At 38.3% G+C, this 12623-nt stretch overlaps 1 protein-coding gene across 2 annotated transcripts; it reads right to left on the bottom strand.

Annotated features, from left to right (window-relative positions):
* Positions 1-12170, bottom strand: syt5a (synaptotagmin Va). 2 transcript variants are annotated; one of them, XM_061026853.1, is made up of 10 exons: positions 12015-12170; positions 4771-4934; positions 4578-4592; positions 3425-3606; positions 2482-2565; positions 2210-2377; positions 1958-2125; positions 1719-1836; positions 1482-1615; positions 1-921 (listed from the first exon to the last, which is right to left on the bottom strand). In XM_061026853.1, the coding sequence occupies exons 2-10, from the start codon at positions 4928-4930 to the stop codon at positions 712-714; spliced, it is 1239 nt and encodes a 412-aa protein (XP_060882836.1). In that variant the 5' UTR covers positions 4931-4934; positions 12015-12170; the 3' UTR covers positions 1-711. The 2 variants fall into 2 exon arrangements, with proteins under 2 accessions (XP_060882836.1, XP_060882837.1); XM_061026854.1 differs by lacking the exon at positions 4578-4592.
* Positions 12171-12623: the final 453 nt, after the last annotated feature.

The following is a 12623-nucleotide window of genomic DNA, read 5'->3' as shown; positions in this document are numbered from 1 at the left end:
TAAAACTTCAAACAGCTTTATAATACACACATATCATATCAATAGACACACTCAATAGACACTCCAGGGAGAGTCTCCACTCATTCAAATACATGTACACAAGAAGACACAAGAAGACAGACCAAAAAACAAATACAATACATTTCCCAGGACAAATCAAGTTTACATTGTTTGGAAAATAAGAGAGGTACCGAGGTTACAAAGAAGAAAACTAAAGGAAAAAATAAAACAGATGCAGTATAAATCTTCACACTTTTTATGGCTGGACTAGAGATATTTCATTTAAACATGAAGCCTGTGTTATGAACTAGAAGCAGAAAGATGTGAAAGATGAAGAGATCCAATGATTTAGTTTTCAGGTTTTTTTTTAAGGGTACTTAAATTCTACCTTAATATTCTACTTGAAATTAGTTTTTTTTTTAAATTGTCTTCTTAGTAGTCTAACTATGTAAGTGCAACAGTCAATTGTTGGAGTACCATCAAAGTTTGTAAGCTATTTATATGCAAATTTCGCTTCATATGTATTTCTAAGGTATGTATGCAAAAAATATAAAGCACACATTCGTACAAAGAGAACCCAATATCAAATGTTACAAAATCGATACTGAAAAACATCAAAACTTCAAGTTAGCAGTCATTCGTTCTGTGTTATGATGAAAATGATACCTCTCTATGCAGATGATGGTAAACAATATGTGTGTGAGAGTATATTTAGCGGATTGGGGCCTTCAGAGCAGCATCTACCTCCTCCTCTGGGCACAGCGAGTGCCACTGGGCCACCGGACGCCTGGGATTGGCCAGCATGTCTGACCAGTGGCGAAGCCCCACGCCTGAGGCACCGAAGCCGATCCAGCACTTTCCGATAGCGTCGTTGCTGCCCAGCTTATCGTAGTCATACACGGTGATCAGCACTTGGATTTTCTGTGGATGAAAAAAAACAAACGAGAAGAAGTCGTAGTGAGAACAATTTTTTCTGTCTGTTCATATTTCCATTTGGCTTATTAGAAGAAGTGGTAAAGGGAATATTTTTCTTCGACTATAAACATTCCATGTACCCTTCAGCCAGGCATAAAAAGCTTGTATGATGTCATATGGGTAATAAGGGCTCGGCTGAAGGCTTTACTTTTATAACAAGGTGTGCCATAATCACTGATTTAAAAAAAGAGGGAATCTAGGAAGACATTTTTAGCACTTGACCCAAACCAGTGTTTAAATGTTTGGATATATCAGCCACCTACATTTTCAGAGTTTATATTGTGCTTATCCTTCAGACACGGGAGAATAGTGAGTTTGTAAATGCTTCTATGTAGTTTTCTACAGCACAGAAATACACCCTTTAATAGTCCTTTAAAAAGTTTAGATGTTTCTGTCCCTATGACAAACATCTTCCCTTTTAGAGACCTGCTGCTAGCCCAAGTTAAGTTGTTATGATCAGGTAGAACTAGTAAATGGGACATTAACTGAAACTGAAAAGCACAAACCTGGATCTGGGAGAATGGTATCTCGAAGCTAAAGCTCTCATTAAAGTAAGGATTCAGAGTGTTTTGTTTGACTGAGGTCTTCTTCTTCTTCAGTCGTTTTCCGTTGTGTTGCAGCACCACCTTAACAAAGGGATCTGAGAAAAAGGCGTGATATTAGTTACTGGATCAGGAGAGCCATTGTGAACCAAATGACTAATTGACTGACAGCCTTTGGAACAAATAAGTTAGTGTGTTTACCTGACAGTCCTCCGACATCCATTTTCTTCAGGTTCTTGGCTTCCATGATATTAACTGTTAGCTTACCAGCCGTGGGGACATAACGAAGTGAAATGCAAATATCACCAAGCTTTTCTTGCTGTAAAGAAAGAAAAAAAAAACATATGAGTTTGTCAAATTGGACCATGCTTTTGTGACTTAAAGTGTTGGCAAAAATGTATTTTGATCCTATGGAACTATTTTTATGGACAAACAAGTACCTCCTCTTTCTCTCCTCCAACCAGATCCTTCCATTCATGTATTGGCTGCGCGAGGTCTATTGTGTTCATTTGGATCTTGATCTCACCAATGACATCATGTTTACCAAAACGGTCAAAATCAAACACCTGTAGTACCAGAGTCTGACCACCCAAATCACTGTATGGTATCTGGAGAGGGACAGAAGTTTAAAATGAACACTTTTAGTTTTCATGTTTATTTGTCAGCATGATCTCCAGTGTTTATGTACAGACCTTAAAGGTGAAAGTCTCATTGAAGACCGGACACAGGTTCTTGCGCTGGACTTTGGTCTCAAACTTCTTCTTCTTGTCGGGCAGCATGTAGACTTTAACATAAGGATCTGAGGTCCCACCGATGTCCATGGCTGGTAGGTCCTGGGCCTGGATGATACCAACTATCAGCTGGAGAAGGAGGGGGAGATTAGTTAAACTGCAGGCCTTCTTGAGTCCATAATCCAAGTTTAATTTTAGACCAATGAAACCACATAAACTCTGTATGTGCTTACTTGGTTATCAGTGAAGCTATAGTCCAGTGAGTACTCCAATTTCCCTAAGGACTCCTTCTCTTCCTCTTTCTCTTCCTCTCCATCCTGGAAGACACAATGGTTTATAGACGTGTAGTTTATTACACACATTTGTTATTCAAGCTAATTTGGTTTTGCTGCAGTAGTTTATATCGCCCCGCACTTAAACTGATTTAATGAAGTTATATGTTGATGTCACAGACGGATGCTGGCGGAGTAACACATAGGCAAAGAGATTTAAGCTGTCATTTTATCCATTAACCTGGATCAAAGCCAAACAGCTGTGGACACTGAGGCAGGGAGCACTGCTGCAGCTCCTAACTGCATCTGTCAGCCTGTGAAAAGACATCCATGTTCTTATCCTGATGCATGTCTCTAAAATGTATCGTTTGAACTGACATTAAAGTACTGTTTGACATTTTGAGAAATAAAATAACAAGCGTCATATTAGACGATCAATGCCGCGCTTATACCTTTACATTGAGCATGATGTTACTGCTAGCAGCAAGTAAGGTCATCATGGAGTCTGGAAAAGGAGGGAAACATGTATTGTAGCTGTGTCAACAGGTAACAAAATCTACTTACCAGCCTTGATATGTTGTTACCTTTAGACAAACCCAGTTTCCTCTATTTGTAGTAAGCTATTCTAACTAGCTAACAATTCCAGTTCTTTATTTACCACACACAGGCTTGTGGTAAAGACAACGCTTGAAGGCAACAAGTGCATCGCTCAAAAGGCAAAAGTAAACCTTTAATCAAACTATGGAAACTTTTTTTACTATAGGCTGCTGTTTTTGTCATTTTCAAACTTGCATTGTTTTTGATTAGTGAAACTTTGTTTACCCTGCTAGTTTGAGAAATGTATGTAGTGAAAATGTCTGCCAAAACTCTCGATCACGCTCCTCTACACATAGTTTTGTTTTACCTTCTTCTCGTCCCCGTCCTCTCCATCCTTGTCCTTCTTTCTGCGCCCTCGTCCACCCTTCCTTTCACGGACTTTCTTGGGCTTCTTGGCCTTGTTGCAGCACTTCTTGTAGATGCAGAAACCCATGCAGGCGATAAGGGCAAGGACCACAACCACAATGGCTCCCACAGCCCACATGGGCACTGGAGGAAGAGGGTAAAACCGAGGTTGGCATGTTGGACCATTTGATAAGAAAGAGCAGTGACCTTGAGTGAGGGCTTAAACTGAGGTGACCTTGACTTTTAGGGCATTGGAGAAAAGCACTTTGAGATCAATGTTGGTGTCATAAAAATAAAGATGGTTCCATGGTTAAAAATGAGCCCTAGAAGAAGAAATTGGCATTTTTTTTCTTTCTTTGCTAGCCTCTTGGCTGTATTGATAAGGACGTTCGTTTATCTGTTAGGTCAGTGTGACTTAGGTTTACTGAATCCTCAACAACTTCTGAAAGGATAAACATTTTATAACGGATAAACTTATTCAAAGAGGATTTTAATCCAATAATTATTTAAATGACCAATGCGTTGGTTTTTGATCTGTAAAAGAAGTAATTATCGTTTTGCTCAATTTGTTGTCCCTTCCAAAGTATATTCTCTGTAGGTCCATAACTTTATCCCCCTTTCACATTGCCATTTGAGTCATTATTATATAAAACATCTTTTATTTTAGCCATTTTAAATTTGGGGCTTAATCTCAAACATACTGTATCAAAAAGCGGGGAATGATGTTAGACTGCATTTGTTTTAATCCTTTTAATTTAAGAACTATTCGCAGGGCAAGATGTTCCTCTATCAATTAATACAATAGTGTCAGAGAGTACCTCGTGGTAACACAGCCTGAAGGGCCATGGTTAATTCCTCCAGGCAGGAGAATATTTATAACTTGAATTGTTGTGATTGTGTGAGTTGTTTTCTCCTTTTTTTAATTCCTAACTTTCTTTTATGCTGGTCAAGGTTTTGTCTTCTTAACGCTCCCGTCAAACTTCTACTCTCATGGCAGAGCGTCTTTGAACCCCAATTGTCAATACATAGCTGTTTTCGTCAGTAGTTAATGATACGACATATATGTTTTTTTTTATGATGAACAGGAAAAACAACATAACAACAGAATAACTTACTTTTAAGTTTATGATCTTGAGGATAGAGCAGAGTGGTCATGTGAAGAAATGAGAAAGGACAGAATGATGACATGAATCAAATGGAATTCAATTGGAGATGAACGGAGTGATTGAGGTTGATGATGGTGTATATGTAGGTGAATGTTCATTTGGGGTTTATATGTTGCATCAATGGATGTGTATGTTTGCTCACTTGGCAGGTGTGTGAGCTCGTTGAAGAACTTGTTCTTCATGCTGGCAAACTGGTGGTTTGAGTGGTGTGAGGGGGGTGCAGGAGGTGGGGGCTCCCTCTCTTTTTCCTCCTCCTCTGCGGCCCTGCGGAGGCGGGCACCCGCCACACTTACCAGTCGCATGGCTCTGCGAAATTAAAGGAGGACGAACAAGATACACAGTCAGTGAATTCCTAATCTTTGATCAAAAAATGAGGAGACATTTAACTTTCGCAAAAACACTGAACCTGGGTCACATTTGTTCCCTCTATAGATGTGTCCTTAAAAGCTCTATCTGTTTTGACCCTTCACCTGGCAATAATCCATGTAATCCTTTCTCACTCTCCATCCCTGATTCAATCTCCTGCCGTGCACCATCCAGTATATTTACAGTTAAGTTCAAGCATCACACAAACACCAGCAGTTCTCACAGAGAACAATGTTTTTTTTCCAGAGATTTTTCTCAACTAGAAGCTAAATCCCAGCATGAAATTTAAGATGGCTCAGTGGTAGGATCAGTCGTTTCTCATATGGAAGATTGGGTTTGGCCCAGTACATTTTAATAATAATGCTTGTAATTTATACTTTATTAATCCAGCGAGGGGAAATTCGGTTTTACACTCTGCTACACACTCATAGGCCGAAATACACACATGCACAAACAGTATCCTATGGAAATGCACTAATGGAGAGATGTCAGAGTGAGGGCTCGCCCACAGCAAGCGATCATGATCTGTGGGATGAGGTTCAGTGCCTTGCTCAAGAGCACCTTGGCAGTGCACAGGAAGTAAACTAGCACCTCTTCAGCTACCAGACCAACTTCCAGACTTGGGCCGCAAACTCGCGACCCTCTGGTTCCCAACACAAGACCTCAAGAATCATTTGTTTAGGATGGACACATACAAGTTAAGTTCAAATGACATATCTTCCACTCTTTACGGCTCGCTATCTTCTCTGCAAGAAAAAGGCATCATCAGTCTAAAGCTACTGTACCAAATAATAAGTATGATGAACTCAGACATAATACTGGTGAATTGATAATGTGTATCTTAAAGCAAAAATGTAAAACTTCAATAGGAGGGTTATACCGTACATTAATCCCAGCCTAAAACATAGCTCGCTCCATGATTTCTACATGCTTATTCTAAAAATGCATTAAATGAAAAATGTATCTTTCACATAAACAGACCAAATAGAAGTTCAATCCCCTCCATGTTAATTTAGATATTAACATGAGCTCTTGCCCCCATGCCAAACAACAACAACTTTATCAGCTGTCTCATAATAATACTCAGCCCAGCAAATTGCAAGGTGCAAAAATCTAAAAGCCACTGCCGAGAGCAGGAGTTTGTGGATGCAGGAGCAGGTGCATCCTCCTACAAAAATATGGTCATTGGAGGAAAAGTGTCACTATTTTCTTTAAATCTAACATTGCACAAAAAAAAAATCAAATCAGTCGAACATGATACAAACTGTAAAGGGTTAATATTTGATTAAAAAATTATGATTGGTGGAACACATCAGAAATTTAAACAAAATAATTGACACATATGGTCCTTGACCATTTTGTTGTCATAAGGAGTCATAGGAAGTTTAAGGAGCGGTTTAAAACAGAATTGCACCTATAGCTTTATACAGGGTTTTAATTAATTAAAACTTCATTCTAATGCTTTACTTTAACTATGTACAGTCAGGTGGAATTATGTCCTTTCTGAAACCAATGGTTTGAAGACTTAAGACAACTAGTTCAACAAACTGTTATTGGATGCAAATGAACTACGACTGGCGATAAAAAGTGTAACAATTTTGTTTATTTTCAAAGAGATAATAAACATTATCTGTATCTGGTTAAAAAATCCAACAGAAGAAAATATTTTTTTATCTGTTGTGATAACACATTTAGCACTAAGCCTATACCACCTTTAAATAATGCGTGGATAAAGAGAGACTGAGCTCCAATATTCCTGTTCCACTGTGACAACATGATAGATAATACTTGTGATGTGAGCTCTTTGGAAATCTTGCAAACAAACTTTATGGATAACGATGTTGAATGCTATAGGCCCTCATTTTTGTCTTAATTAATCCACTCTTCATCTTAACCTCGCCCCGACACAAGATGGCAGTGTGTCAAAGAAAGAGCAAAACTGAGTCCTGCAGCTCATTACTCTCACATAATAATCCTTTTGATTTGGATGTGGCTCAGTGGTAGAGTTGGTTGTCTTTCAACTGAAAGGTTGGGGTTTTGATTCCAAGCTCCTGCAGCCACGCGTCAATGTGTCCTTGGGCAAGACATTTAACCCTAATTTGCAGCCGCTGTGGTGTGAATAAATGGGATTAGTTAATACGGATGGACACTTCACATAGCAACGTCTGCCATCAGTGTGTAAATGGGTAGGTGTGACACCTACAGCGACACCTGCGGTTTAAAACGGCTTTGAGTAGTACAAGCTCAAGTCCATTTTACCATTTACACACACACACACACACACACACACACACACACACACACACACACACACACACACACACACACACACACACACACACCTTGATACACAAGGACTTTCATTCTGACCTTAATGGTAGAACAGGTGTAAACAAAAACTGAAGCATCTCATCTTTACATCCTTTATTGTTGTACTGTGATATTTAGAATTCCTTCCATGAGAAAAAGCTTATTGAATTCACTACATTTAACCATCGAAAACCCCATACAGTTATCTTTTGTGGACTTTGTTAAAACTAATATTTAAAAAAAAAACAAAAAAAAACGACCAGTTTTAACAATCAATCAGGCCATTTGTGAATATTACTCATTAAATATAAAGATTTTAACGGGCATTAATGTTTACTATCTCTTACACACAATGACCTTTTTACACTGACACAGCCCTCACCCATGGACGTCCCTCTGTCGCTGCACAGCTATGTAACAAGATTAATTGCCAAAGGTAATCTGAAAATCCCTCAGCTTAAACAAATTAAGGACGTTTGGCTCTCCAGACTCCTCCCCTTTCTCCGCCCATCCCACTATCATGTCTCCTTCATCCCACCCCTCTGTTTTCTCCCTCTGTCTGCTGATTATCCTCTCCCATGACAGAAGAGAGAAATACACACACAGTAAACATATTTCCATAATGAGATTTGATTTTGGTGGAGCTGTTTTATATTATTTATATTATCCCTTTTATCTCCCTGAATTGCATAAGCATGCGATTAGAGACAAAGATGTGTGTGTGTGTGTGTGTGTGTGTGTGTGTGTGTGTGTGTGTGTGTGTGTGTGTGCGTGCGTGTGTGCGTGCGTGTGTGTGTGTGCGTGTGAAATATGCTTATTGGCTATCTGGATTAAAGCTACAGCTAGCAGCTAGTTAGCTTTAAACATAACAAAGGGAAAACAAGCCTGATTCTGGCAAAGGAAACAATATAAATACAATTTAAACAACTTGTCTTTACCGGGTACGACCACTTCCCAGAATTTCTGCTGGATGACAGCAACTATTCATAGCAGAAGCCTTGCAAATAATCCAAAATGAAATGGCACAGTATCCTTTAGGTACACAGCAGTTTTGTATGGATTAAGATAATGACATTTAAAAAGTTAACAAGAGAACTCTAGAGGTACTGGTCGGCAGAATGTATTTCATTTGGACAGTGCTACAGGTAGTTTCCAGTTTTTTATAACATTATGCTAAGCTAGCTGATGCTATAGCTTGAGGTTATTAATGGACCAATGCTGTCCATCTTTTCATCTAACTCTTTGCAAGAAGAAAATAAGTAAATTTTCCAAAGACAACTTATTTTACATGTTTTAAACTGTGTCTTTAACAAAAAAGGAGGGAAATCTGCTAACTTTTAAAGTTTAAGTCTTAAACTGTGATTCTTACAAACAATTCACACTCTGACCTGGTCCTCCAGGATGTAACTTAGAGTAAAGGATAGTTTTCACTTAGTCTTTTTTTTTTTTTACACAAGCTTCATGCTACATGAACTATAATGAAAATGAATGGCATATGAAAGCTGACTTAGTTTAACGCTCCACTAGCGTCCTCATGGTTTTGACCTGTAAAGGACTCAAGGTCATTCAAGTGTATTTGTGTCTATAGGAAAATATAATAGAAGAAATAAACTTTTCTGGCAAATTCCGCTGAGCGAAAATGCATTAACAATGCTCATATAGTGAATTGGAAGTGTCCACTCTGTCCAAAAACAGTCTCTGGGCAATAGGCCTCTGAAATGTTTTTTTAGACACTAAAACTCTTCAGCGAAACCCACAACAACCATTAGATTGATTTGATTTTAAAAGGAGCAGTCGTTTAAAAAAAATACAATGATATGAAATGTTTTAAAATAGCAAGGACATATTAGAGGTAAATGAAAGTGTATGAATATTTGATATTAAACAAATGTCTAATATCAGCCAGCAGCTTATGTTGCTGCTGTAAGTACTTTATAGAGAGACAGTCTCTTTGTGCTGTCTCATGCTGCTGTTAATAACATGGCTTTCTGTTAACATCATGACATTTTAGCTCAGGTTCAGAACACCCCAAAATCAGGATAATATGCACAGCTGTTATCTGGGTCACTGCAGGTTTAGGCTGGACTGCTGCCAGAATCTTACATCAGTGAGTCAGAAACCTTGTCAGGTTTAGGTCGCTGTCTGTCTGCTGGGTCAGAGTTTTTCAAAAGTAAATGAAAGCTGAATTTCAAGCTTGATCAAAAAGCCAAATGGACTTGGTAAAGGTTGCCTTTTGGACCAAGCTTTGAGTTATGATGAAGTGGATGACTGCAAACCTTCACAGACATTATGAAAACTGACGTTAAGTTGAAAGAACGATGCTGTCTAAGTCGATGCTGCTCTGTTGTTTAAGAGTTTCACAAACTAAAGCAGTTCTGACACTAAATGGAAAACACTGAATATATAAAATGCCACTGACACAAAGGTTAATGGAAGTCTTTCATTTAGAGAGATGAGTTTTCAGCCATTTATATACAGGATAGAACAAACAAACAAGTAGTTTCATATAGGGATTCACTGATTGTGAAAATCAGGCCTGATATCAATACCAATAAAATAACACTACAGCTTCATCACTCTTTTTTTACATTTTCGATGTCTGTTATTCAAATGCCCTATATGATTGGATGTATTTAAATCGTTGTTAGTGTTTCCTCCTCTTAAAATGTCACTGGGACATGTCTTACTAAGACTCCCACTCTGCCAATGTTTTTGTTGTGTTTGACCATAAAAACAAATCAGAGTTTGTCCAGAAGAGGACTTCTTCTGCCCAATAAAAAAAAAATCCCTGAATCTGTAGTTTGGTATATTAACTTGTCCACATCAAAGTTATGCACCACCAAAGAAACACATTGGCTTTTGACATCAGAAGACAGAATATACATTATATACAGAAATGTTGCTTCAGACAGGTGTAGCCATTTGGGCAGGTTTTTGACTGGTCTCTGCTCTGATCCGCCTGCTGACAGATTGGAGGTGAACAGCCGGTGGGGAATTTTATCCGTCTAAAAGCTCACAGCTTTGAACTCAACCGAGGCCTCATAAGGCTTCCCACACCCTGCTCAAATAATGGAGGTATTTACATGCACATGTTAGTAACGTTGGCATTTGTCATCATCATTGTTCATATTTTTAGCAGTTGGACGGAAAAAATAAACCATATAAAAATCATATCAGAATTTTCTTTTACTTCTTTGGTTGAAAATAACAACAACAAAAAAAAACAACAACAACTGGGGTATGTACTTTGCTAAAATGTTGCAACATCTTAATGAGAGGGTAACATGAATTGCAACGTGTTTATTGCAGACATCTTTTTGATATTTTAAATTCTTTACATTGGAAAGACTAGAAAGGAAATTAATTACAAGTATGACAATTCTAATAAAAAAAAATTTCAATATGTTTTGGGCTACCTTTTCCTTTGAGCTGCTGTAATACAATTTATAATATTCATTCTGAACTTCTTTCCCTCAGCTAACACTAATTTGAACATAGTATCAAGTTAAAGAAGTTAAAGAATTTAACCATCTTGATAAGAATAAGATGCATATAACCTTGTCTTGCAGTCAATAAAGTCAATCAGTATGTTTCACAAAAGTCCAACAGTTTCATCAATTTGTGATTTTTCTGCAGAAGTTCCGAGGGAAATAAATTATCCGTGGCTGACATGAATCCTTGCTGCAAACTTTACTTTTGATCTTTAATTTCCTTTTAAGCGTCCTGGGTTCCATGAAAGGCACTATATATGTTCAACATTCAACATTCACACATTGATAGTAGTGGTCGCAACGTAGTATCATCCATCAGAAGTAACTTATCCCATTCATACACCACCACCGAAGCAGCGGGAGCAATTCAGGGTTAAATGTCTTGCCCAAAGACAAATCGGACATGTTGTCCAGCTGGGGATCGAACCCTCGGTTGAGGGTCGAGAGGCAACGACTCTACCGACTGAGCCACAGGACCTTCCACTGTTCGCTTTGTGTCTGCAGCATTGAAATGTCACAAAAGCCAAGACATTCCTTCTGCATTAAGGTATATAAGCTGCTAACAATCATCCAATCGAGCTTATCTTACTTGTTCCCCGTACATCAAGCTACATGACTGAATAGTCTTATTACTCAAAACTTCACATTGGCTGTCAGAGTACATAGAGGTAGTGTGGAGGTGTATTCAAGTGACTGCACGTGAACACACACTCTACAAATAGCTTCGCATTAGCCTTCCGATAATCCACTTCAACTAATCTATTACAGTTTAGGAAAACATCCTCCAATATGTGTAAAATCAAATGTTTCTCTCAACTTACTTAATTAAATGCATTCATCAACGTGCCATAGAAGAAGATTTGAACTATTAAATACAACATGTCAACATTAACCCTCACTGTGACCATAGCTGCCTCATACCAGATTTTACCAACAGTTATACAAGGAGAGATAAAAACAGAATAGACACGGGAATAAATAGTGGTGAAGGACGTTATTAGTGTGTTTAAAGCCGACCACTATTAATCCTGATTAGTTTTGTGGTCGAGTAATTCTCGAGTTAAAGCATCAAAATATTCACAATGAGTTAAATGCTTGAAATAAGCCGATTACAAACAACAACTTTTGATTAATAGATAAGAAAATATACTCCTTAATAAAAAATAAAAACATACAATACATTCAAAAGAATCATAGAACTCTAGAAGACATCACTCACCCTGGCCCGGTATCAGTCCGTCTATCTTCTTTGACTTCTTTATAAATTCTATTTTTTCTATTTAGCAACCAAACAAGCGTACTCCTGACAAATCCAGCACCACTGACTGCTGAGAAGTCGTCGCACACAACACCCCCCCCCCCCCCCCCCCCCACCCCCCTCCTGTTAATCCTCCACTATATCCCTCACAGCCAACTACTTACTGGGCACCTCCACTGCAGAAAATTACATCTTCACAAGCCTATTCCACAAACACTGTGACCTCTGAGTATACTTCTCTCCAAATGATTGACACAATTTGAACCACCTTGTAAGTTCATTGATTGATTATCATTCGTATTCTATTAAACAGCTACCAGTGTAAATGATATGTTAAGGTATCTGTATTATACAGTGTAGCAGCTCGGTCTCACAGTGGAGGGATATGAATTGTTTTCTCATTTGGATGAAATAATATATTTTGCTTTTTTTTTGATTGCTTTAACTGCAGAGATAAGCTCAACAATTTGACCTGAGTCATTAATAATAGTTCAGTGATTGTAGTTGAGTTGATCTGCAGGTTTCAGCACCCTGGACAGCAACTGACCAAACAGAGCGGTCGGTCATGAA

The sequence above is a fragment of the Labrus mixtus genome, chromosome 20, assembly GCF_963584025.1.
Source record: "Labrus mixtus chromosome 20, fLabMix1.1, whole genome shotgun sequence".
Lineage (NCBI taxonomy): Eukaryota > Metazoa > Chordata > Actinopteri > Labriformes > Labridae > Labrus > Labrus mixtus.
Note: the sequence above shows the minus strand (reverse complement) of the source record. Positions and strands in the feature narration are given on the sequence as shown.

Excerpts from the sequence above, each read along its gene's own strand:
- syt5a (XM_061026853.1), bottom strand. The coding sequence starts at position 4,930 with ATGCGACTGGTAAGTGTGGCGGGTGCCCGCCTCCGCAGGGCCGCAGAG. Across the intron at positions 2,566-3,424 it reads AGGACGGGGACGAGAAGAAG|GATGGAGAGGAAGAGAAAGA; the intron begins GTAAAACAAAAC and ends TGTGTCTTCCAG. Across the intron at positions 2,378-2,481 it reads ATAGCTTCACTGATAACCAA|CTGATAGTTGGTATCATCCA; the intron begins GTAAGCACATAC and ends CTCCTTCTCCAG.